General features: G+C 36.9%; 1 protein-coding gene across 3 annotated transcripts in view; it reads right to left on the minus strand.

Moving 5' to 3' along the window:
• Positions 1 to 12,607, minus strand: part of HHAT (hedgehog acyltransferase) — a 185,959-nt gene that overhangs the window by 45,804 nt on the left and 127,548 nt on the right. For all 3 annotated transcript variants that reach the window (XM_081942246.1, XM_081942244.1, XM_081942245.1), the window contains one exon: positions 3,322 to 3,523. In XM_081942246.1, the coding sequence (XP_081798372.1) occupies positions 3,322 to 3,523 (202 nt within the window). The remainder of the gene's footprint in view (positions 1 to 3,321; positions 3,524 to 12,607) is intronic.

Here is a 12,607-nt window from a genome sequence, read left to right on the forward strand (position 1 = left end):
GCCCAGGCAAATGAAGTGTAACCATTTTCCATGTCCTCCAATTACCTCTAAGGAGGTTAGGAGATTTCCATATCCTGCCTTGTTTCCTCCAACACCCTTCTCCCAAGCCACTCACTTTAATGGTTTGACGGGATCAGCACTACTGCAAAAGAACTACTTTCATTCACATTCTTTTCATTCAAAGTACTACATGTACTCTTCATTTAGTGATCAGTGTTGGGACTGGTAATTCAGTTATTAAGCAAAAGTTGTGATCTTACTTTAACTTTCCTTTGCTTTACAGACCTATGAATGTCATAAATGCAAGGATTGGTTGCAATCTAGAACTAAGGAGAAACTTCCTGACAATAAGAACAATCAATCAGTGGAACAACTTCCCTTCAGAAGTTGTATATGCTCCAACACTGGAGGCTTTTAAGAAGGGACCAGAGAACCATTTGTTGAAAATGGTTTGAGCAGGGGGTTGGACTAGAACAGTGTTTTTCAACCACTGTTCCGCGGCACACTAGAGATGTTGACTGGTGTGCCGTGGGAAAAATTGAAAAATTCGAAAGATTAAAAAAAAAAAAAACCAGGAGGACCGGAGCAGGAGGAGACGGAGTAAATATAAAAGTAATAATTAAAATAAGGGCTCGCCTCTTGCACACGGGTGTTCCGATCAGATCCACCTGGCGGGGACGAGAAGCGAGGAGGCAGAAAAAGAAACGGAGGCTAAGGAGCTTCCCCCCGCCTCCTCCCAGCAAAAATCTAACTGGGGAGCCGGGCGGGCAGTAACAAATTAGCCGATCACGCCGCGCGATCAGCTAATTTGCTACTGCCCGCTGGCTCCCTGATAAGATTTTTGCGGGGGGGGGGCGGAGAAGCTCCTTGCCTCCGTCTCTTTTTCTCCCTCCTCGCTTCTTGGGGCTCCACCAATGGGGGAGCAAGGCCCGCCCAGCGCCAGGCTTTGGGCTAACACAGAGGTCTGCAAAGGAGGCTGTTTTAAGACTGGTGGACTTCAACTCTCAGAATTCTGGGAGTTGAAGTCCACCAGTCTTAAGAGCCAATTTTGCAGATCCCTGCCTGGGCTAATATGATTGATGCCCTTGGTGGACTTCAACTCTCAGAATTCTGGGAGTTGAAGTCCACCAGTCTTAAGAGCCAATTTTGCAGATCCCTGCCTGGGCTAATATGATTGATGCCCTTGGTGGACTTCAACTCTCAGAATTCTGGGAGTTGAAGTCCACCAGTCTTAAGAGCCAATTTTGCAGATCCCTGCCTGGGCTAATATGATTGATGCCCTTGGTGGACTTCAACTCTCAGAATTCTGGGAGTTGAAGTCCACCAGTCTTAAGAGCCAATTTTGCAGATCCCTGCCTGGGCTAATATGATTGATGCCCTTGGTGGACTATAAAAGCTAAATACACAGAGAGACTGAGAGCTGTTGACGAAGAGCTACGTGTGTGTCTTTCTTCGATTCCAGCCAGAATATCAGCTTTGTGTTCAGCCAAACAGGCCCAGGTTGCACACTGAATAAAGTATTTTATAATTTTTCATATTTCTGTTTACTTACTATTTCATAATAAAGTAATTATAAAATACTTTCTTTGTGTTTATTTGATTCCTATTCAAGAGAATTACTTTATATATAGTCAATATAGGCACAGAGTTAAAAATTTTAACATTTTCTAATGGTGGTGTGCCTCGTGATTTTTTTCATGAAACAAGTGTGCCTTTGCCCAAAAAAGGTTGAAAAACACTGGACTAGAAGACCTCCAAGATCTCTTTCAACTCTGTTATTCTGTTAAACTACTACAGGTGCTCTTCATTTTGTGATCACAGTTGGGACTGGCAACTCAGTTATTAAGCAAAAGTTATAATCTTACTTTAGCATTCCTTTGCTTTACATTTCTATGAAGGTCATAAATGCAAGAATTGGTTGTGCAGCTACTTTTTCATTACCATCATAACTATGAATGCTTACTGAGCAAAACATTTGGAAGTTCAAGCAGGGACAGAGGAGAGTATCAGCATATATTTCAGTTTTAAGTTACTTGATTGTGATGTAGAGTGGAAAGACTTAGCACTAATTGACCAGTTCAGAGAAGGGATGGCCAATGAACTGAGACAAGCTAGTGAGGCAAGGAGCCCAAAATACCATGGAAGATCTTTTTCAACACTGTGTAATTATAGATGGCCAGCTGGAAGAATTAAGACAAGGGAGAAACAGGAAGGAAAAAAGAACCTACAATGTCTTCCCCATACAACCACATCCAATCCTCCAAATCCAGCATGGCAGAACAGTGAGGGCAGTGTGGGACAACCAAAACAGAAGGGAGCAAGGACTATGCTATTACTGTGTGGCTCTTGGACACACAGCTAGACCATGCCCAACAAAAAACAGCATTAATGGTCACAATAATAAGATGCAGAACTTGTAAATCAATGGAATACAAAGCCTACAACTGCCTAGCTCAATCTCAGACAATGCCTGAGGAAAAGTTCACCATTCTCCCCTTCCCAGAGCCCCAAAATAAAGCCATCCACCATTTCAGCCAACCAAGAATATTAAGTAGGCAAGCATACTTAATTAATTTTATTATTGTTCTTTCCGATTCTGGACAAAAAGTGCTACTCTTGTAGATTCTAGTAAAAAAGTAAAGCGTTTTACTCCGCTAGTCGTTGCTGACTACAGGGGATGATGTTCATCTCCACTTCAAGGCCATTAAGCCAGCACTTTCAGAAGACATATCCATGGCCATGTGGCCAGCATGATATCACAGAGTGCTGTTATTTTCCCACCGAAGTGGCACCCATTTACTGACTTGCATTTGTATGCTTTCAAATTGCTAGGTTGGCAGGAGTTGGAGATATGATGGGAGCTTACTCCATCATGTGGAGCTTGGGTCTCAAACCAGAACTGCCAGTTTTCCAACTGACAAGCCCAGTGTCTTAACCACTGAGCCACTGCGCCACCCCATGCACTCTGGACAATGATAAATGACAACCAACACAGAGCACAAATCACTGTATGTAAATGCGTGTTCCATTAGGATAGGTCCTTCCTTAGTTTTTTTCTCTGACCATTATGCAACCATGAGGTCCTCCCCAATTGTCTGTTTCCTTTTTACCCTTTCCTTTCTACGCATTCCATTACAGAGTCCCATTTTTTCTTAACTTTAGAGGCAATATGGTGCTAGCTTCATACATTAGTTCTTTGATTAGGAGACAAGCAATTCTAAAAAGTGCTCAACCTGCTCAGGATGCTTTCAGAAAACACATTTCAGATTTCATCCTAAACTTAAATATGATTCTTAAAAACATGAACAAGAATGAACTTACAATAAAATTATGGACAATTGGAAAAGAAACAATCCTCTTCACTCCATTTTCAGCTGTTACTCCAAGCCAATTAAGCACAGCCCAGGACCAAAGATAGCTATGGCTTCCATGCCAGTAACTTACAAAAGCAAATGTGATGGCAGTTGAAAACAACATCTTACACATGCTGCAATGAGATCCTCCCATTGGGACATAAATATACCTGCCAGAGAAATTAAAAAATATAAGTAATTAGATATAAGCTTTCCAAGAGTTGCTTGTTTTAATTAATGATAAAGTTTTCTCCTGCCTAATTACTTGACCTGTTATATTTGCAATCTACTCTAGTTTCTCAAGCATAACATTTTGAACAAATGTCAAAACACTTTTTTCTTGCAGATGATGTACCATGAAACTCATGTCCTTTATCACTTTCGGTGGACACAATTGATCTGTGAACCATTATTTGTTTCTTGTTTGGAAAAGTGAAGGTAAAATCCAATCTTTGTTTTTATGAGAAAAGTTATTTTTAAATATAATGTGAAGGTTTACACTCAAAGTGCCACTAGCAAAAGTAGCAGCAGTCACTTTTTCTTCTTTGCTGATAATTTCTGCCTGTTTTCCCACACCTTCCTCCCTCTTCCCAAGTCCTAAATATGATACAATCTTTCTCATTTATTACGAATAATTCAAATACTTGTTAACTGAATTTCTAAAATATTATTTTTCACTAGTGGTATGTGTATACTTCAGATTTGGATTCGATTATGAAAATGCAGAATTAAGAGTTTTCTCTTTCTGTAACTCATCAAGGATCCTGATAACATGGCATTCTACATTTTCTTAGTCTTAAAACAAATTGGCAGAGAGAATGGCAAAAGGGGGATAACTAGGTACCAAAACAACTACAGAATAAAGAGCAAGTTAAAAAAGAGTGAAATAGTGACACAAAGATTGCTTGGATTGCCTCTGGGGAGGAAGTTAACAACCAGATTGCAAGAACACAAGTGAGTGGTCAAACAAGGAAACCCAAGCTCATTGGTAGCCTCACTTTGCAATGAACAAGGACATACATTCAATTTCAAATTCAAGCTACTAAGACTGTTGGCCGAGCAGGTACAAAGGTAACCAGGGAAATGATTGAAGCCTGGGAAATGGGCCGTTGTCAGTCAACAGGAATGCTGACTTACTACCAGCTTATCAGGTATTTAGGAGCCAAAGACTTGGTAGCACAAGGAAATAACAGTCATCCATCAACATCCCAATCAACATTCCCTGAGGATGGGCTCCAGTACGAGTCCGAAAGCTAAATGTCTGGTCCTGGTGTCTGACTCAGATTGGATCCTGCAAAATTATCCTGTAACATGTATACTTGCCTTCATTCATGAAAATAGTTTTTTTAAAAAAAAATGGGACAGGTAGCCTGGTCAACAGCAAGAAAGATATCCATGAAGACATTGGCATATATCATTGTCTACTGCAATGATTCCCAGGTCAATTATTTACAAAATCCTTCTTTAACCATCGTAGATACATCTTTTCAAGGCCATATATTAATATTTTTCCCTCTGTAATACTGGAAGACAGATATAATAAGATTCCATAGCTAGAAAAACTCTGTCAGTGTGGAAAGTGGGAAATGGAATTAATGGCTCATATGCTTCTAAGCTGCTTTTTCTGTGAGCAAGCCAGACACTGAAGTAAAACACCCTATATTAAAAAGTATAAAGGACAGTCTACAGAACTTTATCTTTACCTATTGCACCATAAGTTGCAAGACTTGTTCTGAAGCCGTACAGCAAGTTTATCAAGGCAAAATTCTATCTTTTGTCCTTAACCTTAAAGTTATATGCTATAAAGTTGTTTACCTCCTCCATTTTATTTCCTCTATTTTATTCACGCATGCATTCAGACAAAGACTGTAAAGTAGTAGCAAATAGGGTATATAACTTTTATAATGTTTTTATGGCTTTAGTTAACTAAATCAGCTCAGACGGTTTTAAAGGTTTTATGTTTAAAATTTTTATGCTATCTTAAATTTACATAAATTATCTAGGCTGTATATATGTGGATACTTTGCTGTACTTTTCTCTTTCTACTGGTTGCTTAGCTGTAATAAGTTTTGTTATGTTGTGTTTCTAACCCTGAATCAAAAATATAATATGAACATCAAATTTCCCCACTGATGATCCAGTTAATTTCTTCTCAAACGGAGGAAGGGCCAATCCTTCTTCAAATATGGTAACATATTTGAAAAGTAAATAGGTACAATGCTATGCCTTTTTGTATCAGTGTAGGGATTTCAAGCTTACTAAAATTAATGGAAGTTCTTAATGCTACTAGTTAGTACAATAAATTCCTCAGAGTACACTTAGCTCTTAAATGACCATTCGTGTTCATTATTTTCCATGAAAAACATCTTCTAACTATAGCAAAAATTAGCCTGCTTAGCATCAGAGAACACCACTGCTATTACTGCGTTGATGAGACTATACCCGGGAATAGGCTAAAAACAGCTTTAATTAAAAACTGTATTTTCAATTATGGTCCAGTTTATATGACATTGACTAGTCCTCCCCAGTGACTTCTCAGAGGAAAAGGGATCCATTTCAGACTTCTATTTTTAATACATGTAGTTGGTTAATTGTACAGGCTTAATTTTATTTTGTTTGAAAAATGTGGAGGTGAGTCCTTGTGGGGAGGTGAGTAAATTATTGCCACGAGCTACATGATAAATGCCAATAAAAATTGACAAAGGATGGGATCCAGCCTAAACAAACTGAAAGCAAATTTTGCATAGCTTGTGCGCTCAGAACAATTAAGTTAAGCTGCAGATTTAAATTTACTAATTCTTACCCAAGTTATATATACATGACATAGTCTAGAAACTAAAGTTGGTGTTCACAAATAAATTCAGCAAGTCAAAATCACAATATTTGAAATATAATTCCACATATCACATTGAACTTTTTCTGGGATATGATATACTTCTGTTCATATTTTTTTATTTATTTGTGAAAATGACACACAGTCTCAATCTGGTCAGATTCTAGGAATTATAGTATATAGTGCATTGTAAATGTATAGTTTATATTAAACACACACACACAGTATTTATAATCTTCATGATGAACTTCATTGAAAGGACAAATTGATTTTGAAGTCTAATATTATAACTACTAACATTTGAAAATATAAGGCAATTCTTCCAAGTGTTATGATGACAGTTGTGTGATGTTGTAAAAATGGTGTTGTAAATATTTGAACTGTAATAATTCATAATGTTTATTGATATCACTTTTGTACAAATGTATGAGTGAAGATTAAAGGTTATATCCATAACCACATATTCTCCGACTGATTATGAGTCATCAAAATGTTGACTCTTACTGACCTAGATAGATTTTCTCCATGATGATTTGTCCCTAACTTTCCATTGATCTTCCAATGATGCACTCATAACCTTTGTAACTGAGTTCATCAACTTCTCATCTATTTCTGGTCATCCATTTTCTCTTTCTGTCCACCTTTCCCAGCATTAGAACCTTCGCTAGGGAGCTGGCTAGGTCTCCACATATTGTGTACAAAGCCTACATATTGTTATCTATCTAAATAAAAGTCATGATGCCAATTTAAAATGTAATTGCAATGCCTGTTTTAGAGACACAACATTTTAAAGTATTAATTGAAAATGAGACTAGAATTTGTGCCAATTGCCTAAACCATGGGACTTTTTTTTACAACTACATTGCTTCTTTTTCAAAAACTGGGCAGCTTTTAAAGTCATCTTATCTCCTGCCAGCAAGCTGTTCCAATTAAAAAATACATCATAATTTTAATTCACTAGATACCCATTACTGAATTGGACAGATTATGTAAATATTATCCTTCAAATCCCTGCTGTATCACAAACTTAATTTTTAAAAAAGTTAAGAATGACATTAAATGAACACTTACACGTTCAACAACCTCTTCCAATTTCTTACAAACTCCAGGAAGGATGAATAATATCAGCAACAGCATAACATCATAATTCTTGGAAGAATTTGCTTGTACCTTTAAGCTTTGTCGCTTAATAACTATAATTTTAGGTTTCACAATCCATAGTTCAAAGAAGCTAATTATGAAGTATTGTGCATTCTTATAATTTTGCTAAACTTGTTTTTGCTATCAGTCATCATTACCAACTGCATCTTTTAATTCTCTTCAGTTGACAATTTCAACCCTCCTGAAGGGTTCATGACCAATCCCTGTATTCTCCTACCATGCTGAAGATGAAAATAAAGCAATACTTTCTTGCTTACAGTACAATTATTGACATCACAAAGTCTAATTTTCCTACAATTGATTCTATGTGGACAGATACTTAAGGTTGCCAATTCACATAAAAGCCTTGTGATGTGATGTGATGTTACCATTTTTAATTTCTTTTGTATTCTAGCACTGTTGTGCTTTTGCTTTTGTAGGGGACGTGTTTTACATGATATGTTTTCTATGTGAGCCATTGAGAGTCATTTTAGTTATGGTGGAATAAAAATATGGGTAATACATACACTGAACATATTAAGGTAATATTAGAAGATGGCTACAGTGCTGCTAGAATGCAAGGAAGTATTGATGTATTATTTACAAGCCAAGTCAAACTATATCTGATTATAGAACAAATGAAGGGCGATGAGTCTATGAAAAACATGAAAGGATTAATGGTATACATCCAGGTCAACAAAACTGTGGCTCTGAATACAAGTGAAAATCTAAGCCAAATGTAAGATTAGATGTGTTAATGGACTGTATTAGTAATAAGTATAGCTCAATCATATATATATGATTGAGCTATACTTATTTGTGTTACTGTCAACTGATAAGGAGGCGAGCCTGTGGCTTAGTGGCTAAGACTCCTGCCTAAGATATAATACAGCCCAGGTTCAAATCCCAGTAAGGGTATGGCTAGCTGATGAGAGCTAATTAGCTCGAAATAGATCTATACTAGTCTCCCTTTATTTATTTATCAGTACAAATACAACATATATATCCATGTATTTTTGTTACAACCCCTGGTATGACTAAATATGGGAGGAAGGTCACTACTCCCTCTTTCTGTCCCTCGGCTTATCACAGAAGACCATGCAGGCAGAAAACCATATTTTTATTTTTACTGTTGCCTTTTTATATTTGTGTTGTAATTGTACTGATAAATAGTTTATAGCTGATGAGAGCTAATTAGCTCGAAATAGATCTATCCTAGTCTCCCTTTATTTATTTATCAGTACAATTACAACATATATATATATATCTCATCAGCTAGCCATACCCTTACTGGGATTCGAACCTGGGCTGTATTATACACTAGGCAAGAGTCTTAGCCACTATGCTAAGTTTTATCAGCACAAATACAACACAAATATAAAAAGGCAACATTAAAAATAAAAATATGGGTTTCTGCCTGGATGGTTTTCTGTGATGAGCCGAAAGGACAGAAAGAGGGAGGAGTGAGCTCCCTCCCATATTTGGTCATACCAGGGGTTGTAACACAAAACACATACTTATTTCCCTGGCTCAGCTGATAAAGGAAGAGAAGCCTGTGGCATAGTGGCTAAGACTCTTGCCTAGTGTATAATACAGCCCAGGTTCGAATCCCAGTAAGGGTATGGCTAGCTGATGAGAGCTAAATAGCTCGAAATGGATCTATACTAGTCTCCCTTTATTTTATCAGCACAAATACAACACAAATATAAAAAGGCAACATTAAAAATAAAAATATGGGTTTCTGCCTGGATGGTTTTCTGTGATGAGCCGAAAGGACAGAAAGAGGGAGGAGTGAGCTCCCTCCCATATTTGGTCATACCAGGGGTTGTAACACAAAACACATACTTATTTCCCTGGCTCAGCTGATAAAGGAGGAGAAGCCTGTGGCATAGTGGCTAAGACTCTTGCCTAGTGTATAATACAGCCCAGGTTCGAATCCCAGTAAGGGTATGGCTAGCTGATGAGAGCTAAATAGCTTGAAATGGATCTATACTAGTCTCCCTTTATTTTATCAGCACAAATACAACACACACACACACACACATTATATATATAATTTCCAGCATGGAAATTATACTATCAGATACCCGTGAGACAGAAAGATAAATGATACATACTGTACATGAAAACTTTCAGAGCTTTTAAGTGAATTTAAAAAAAATATGACAGCATGCATGAGAATTTGAACAAACAAATAAGTTTATTGCTACTGCTGAAGGGCAAATAAGCAGAAATCAAACTGAAGTTCAAAATTCAGGGAAAACATTTATAACTGTTAAAATTATAAGATAGCCATAAATTAAATCATCCAATAATTAAAATCTTTTCAAAGTATAAATATTAATAAGCCATTGGATATCTCGTCTTGCTTCCCTTCGTCTTTGCATTGACTAGAATTAAGCAGAGGAGATGAAGGGAGGAAAGATCAACTTGTCCCATGCATGCATGCAGAGTGGGCCTCTCTTGCAATATTTTTTTTAATTGCCTCTTTAGTTGATCAAACAGTACTCTGTTTTTGTGGACATGTAATCACTGTTCATGAAGCTGGATTGAAAGATGCTGTTTCTCTGGTTATCTAAAAATGAAAATCATCTGGAAGCTGTAGTAATGAAAGCCAAGGAATGCAATAAAAATGGGACTGAGATAAAGTAAAAATAAAGATAAAAATAAAGAAGGCTAACTAATGACAAGAAATATAACAATTAGCCTTAGAATTGATAATGAAGCTACTGAAGCAAATGACAACTTTGGCTTTTAGGATTGACTGTCAGCAGTAAAGAATCAATAAAACACATTGCAAACTATACCCATAGAAAAAATATAAGATGCCATGATATGTCTATCTAAGAAAGATTATAATTGTGCAGGAAATGGTTGCCCTGTGACATCATGGAAGTGAAAATTAGACTTTCAAGAAGCAGGATAGATAGAGTATTTTTATTCTTTGATGTTGAAGAAGACTCTAGAGCAGGAGTGTCAAACTTAAGGCCCATCGACCTAATCTGGCCTGCGAGGTGCTTAGATCTGGCCCGCAGAGCCATCCTGGAAACAGTGAAGGATTGGCCCAACCTCCATTTCTGGCTGTGTTGGCCTTCTGCGACCCTGTCAGTTAAAACGGCCCTCTCAAGCTCTTTTTTTTTGCTGGCAGAGGGTCCCAGGAGGCCATCACAGCTGGAAACGGAGCTCAGGAGCCTGTTTTTGCCGGCAGAGCACTCGGGCTGCCACAGGCGCCCCTGACATGAGTGACATCAAGAAGGCCACACTCACCCTGGCCACACTTTCCCCGCCCCCTCTAGATCAAACACAACCCTAACCCTCAATGAAATCGAGTTTGACACCTCTGCTCTAGAGAATATCATGGATAGCCAAGAAAACAAACCAATAAGACTATTGAAGAAATCAACCTACGATTCTCTCTTGAGCACAAATGACAAGCTAAAATTATTATATTTTGGATACATTATACAAAAACCTAGCCCTCTCGATAAGTTTATAATGCTGCTAAAGGTGAAAGAAAAGGAAAGAGGACCAGCAGCAAAGTGAATAGACTCAATTTCAGAGATAATGGGTGTAGCATTGAAAGATCTGTAAGACTAGAATAGGAAAAAAATCATCCTGGATAGGTTTTATCTATATGATTGCTAAGAGTGAACTAGGAGTTGATGGCACATCCTCAATATAATAATTTCACTAATATTATAGAAAAGTCTAAACTAAACTTAAAATCTGCTAAAAGCATTTTTCTCTGAAGTCATTTGCAAATTCTCAACCTATGAACACGATTTAAAGGAAATATTAATGCTGGATCAAATTATTAAGTGCATTTATTAATATAGAACTAAGAAATTAAGAAAGTAGTGACTTTTAAATATATTATAATGGAGTATATTTCCTTCCATTTTGGAACATATTTTGGGACACACTAAGTTTATTTACTTATTAAATTTATTTGCCACCCATCTCGTTATCAAGAAGTTAATAGGTAAATGTTCACAAGGGATCATATAATTCACTATTTAAGTGGATGACCATGTTAATAATGACCTGTATTATTTTCTATCTTATTGTGAAGATGGTAATATCCTCAAGCCTAGTTCTTCAAAGTCTAAGCACATAATTCATTGTTTCAAAATCCATGCTTTTTGAGGAGAATGAAAGCTTTAAAAACCTGTGTGGTTTAGACTGGATTTGTGGTTCAGAAAGTACTAACATTGGCACCTTTAACTCAATTCATCTGCCTCTGTTATGTATTCAGAGCTGCGTCCACTTTGTAGTGTCAAAAATAAAGAGGATTTTGATTGCTTTCTTTCCACCATGCCCTACAGAGAAATCACAGTTGGCCTGAGGGGAATGGATTTCTTCCACTTAACCCACACAATTATTTATGAAGTTTCATTTAGCTCAAGTCCATGCAAATCTTTGGAAGATGGTCTGCAAACGTATAAGAATAATTTGGAGATAATAAAATGGCAAAGTGATTTATCTCTCATGATCAGCTGTAAAAATTAGTTATAGTGAATTTTCATATCATAATCAGACTATGTTCCATGTTGGTTTGTTCTTAGTATTTGACAGCTGTATTATAATCCACTCTTAAATTTGAGGCTGTACGAAAAGATTACTTTTAACAACTAACCTAAAGCTTTTAAGCTAGTTTTTAGTATCTATGTATCTGTCAAACCACTTCTGAATGCAAATGCACAGGAATAATCCCAGTCCTAACTCAGCAAAGTAAACAGTGATGCAAGTTACCTAATGGTGTAGATACGGTTTGTAATGAAGAAACCAATCTGTATGTCAACAGCTCAGAACAGTAGTCACTATACATTTTAGGGTTGTACAACTTAAAAAAACAATCAAGAAGTGGGAGATTATTACAGTAGTCCAACTCTCTTCAGGTATTTTATGTTCAAAATTCTAAAGAAAACAATTTTTATATGTAATTCTTTTCTCTTATTTAATTCATCATACTAGCTTTCAAGAACTTTTTCTCTGGAAGTGCTGGATTTGAGTAGATAAGTCAGAAAGAAGATGGGTTCTTAAAGGGAATTTCTAGTTATGTATGTCTGGATCACTTTGAAGTCAGGGAGAGAGAGTAGGGGAACTAGAATGATGAAGATGATGATTCTGGGTTTTTTAGAAGGAACTACCTATTCATGGAACAGAATATTCTAATAATATTCTATAAAGAGTTGCAGAAAATGCAGATCTAAGTAGGTGGTGAAACTGGAAGGGGAAACTGGAAAAAAAAAATTACTTTCCGTTTCTAGAAGTCTACCAA

The sequence above is a fragment of the Natrix helvetica genome (genome assembly GCF_964273705.1).
Source record: "Natrix helvetica genome assembly, chromosome: 2".
Taxonomy (NCBI): domain Eukaryota; kingdom Metazoa; phylum Chordata; class Lepidosauria; order Squamata; family Natricidae; genus Natrix; species Natrix helvetica.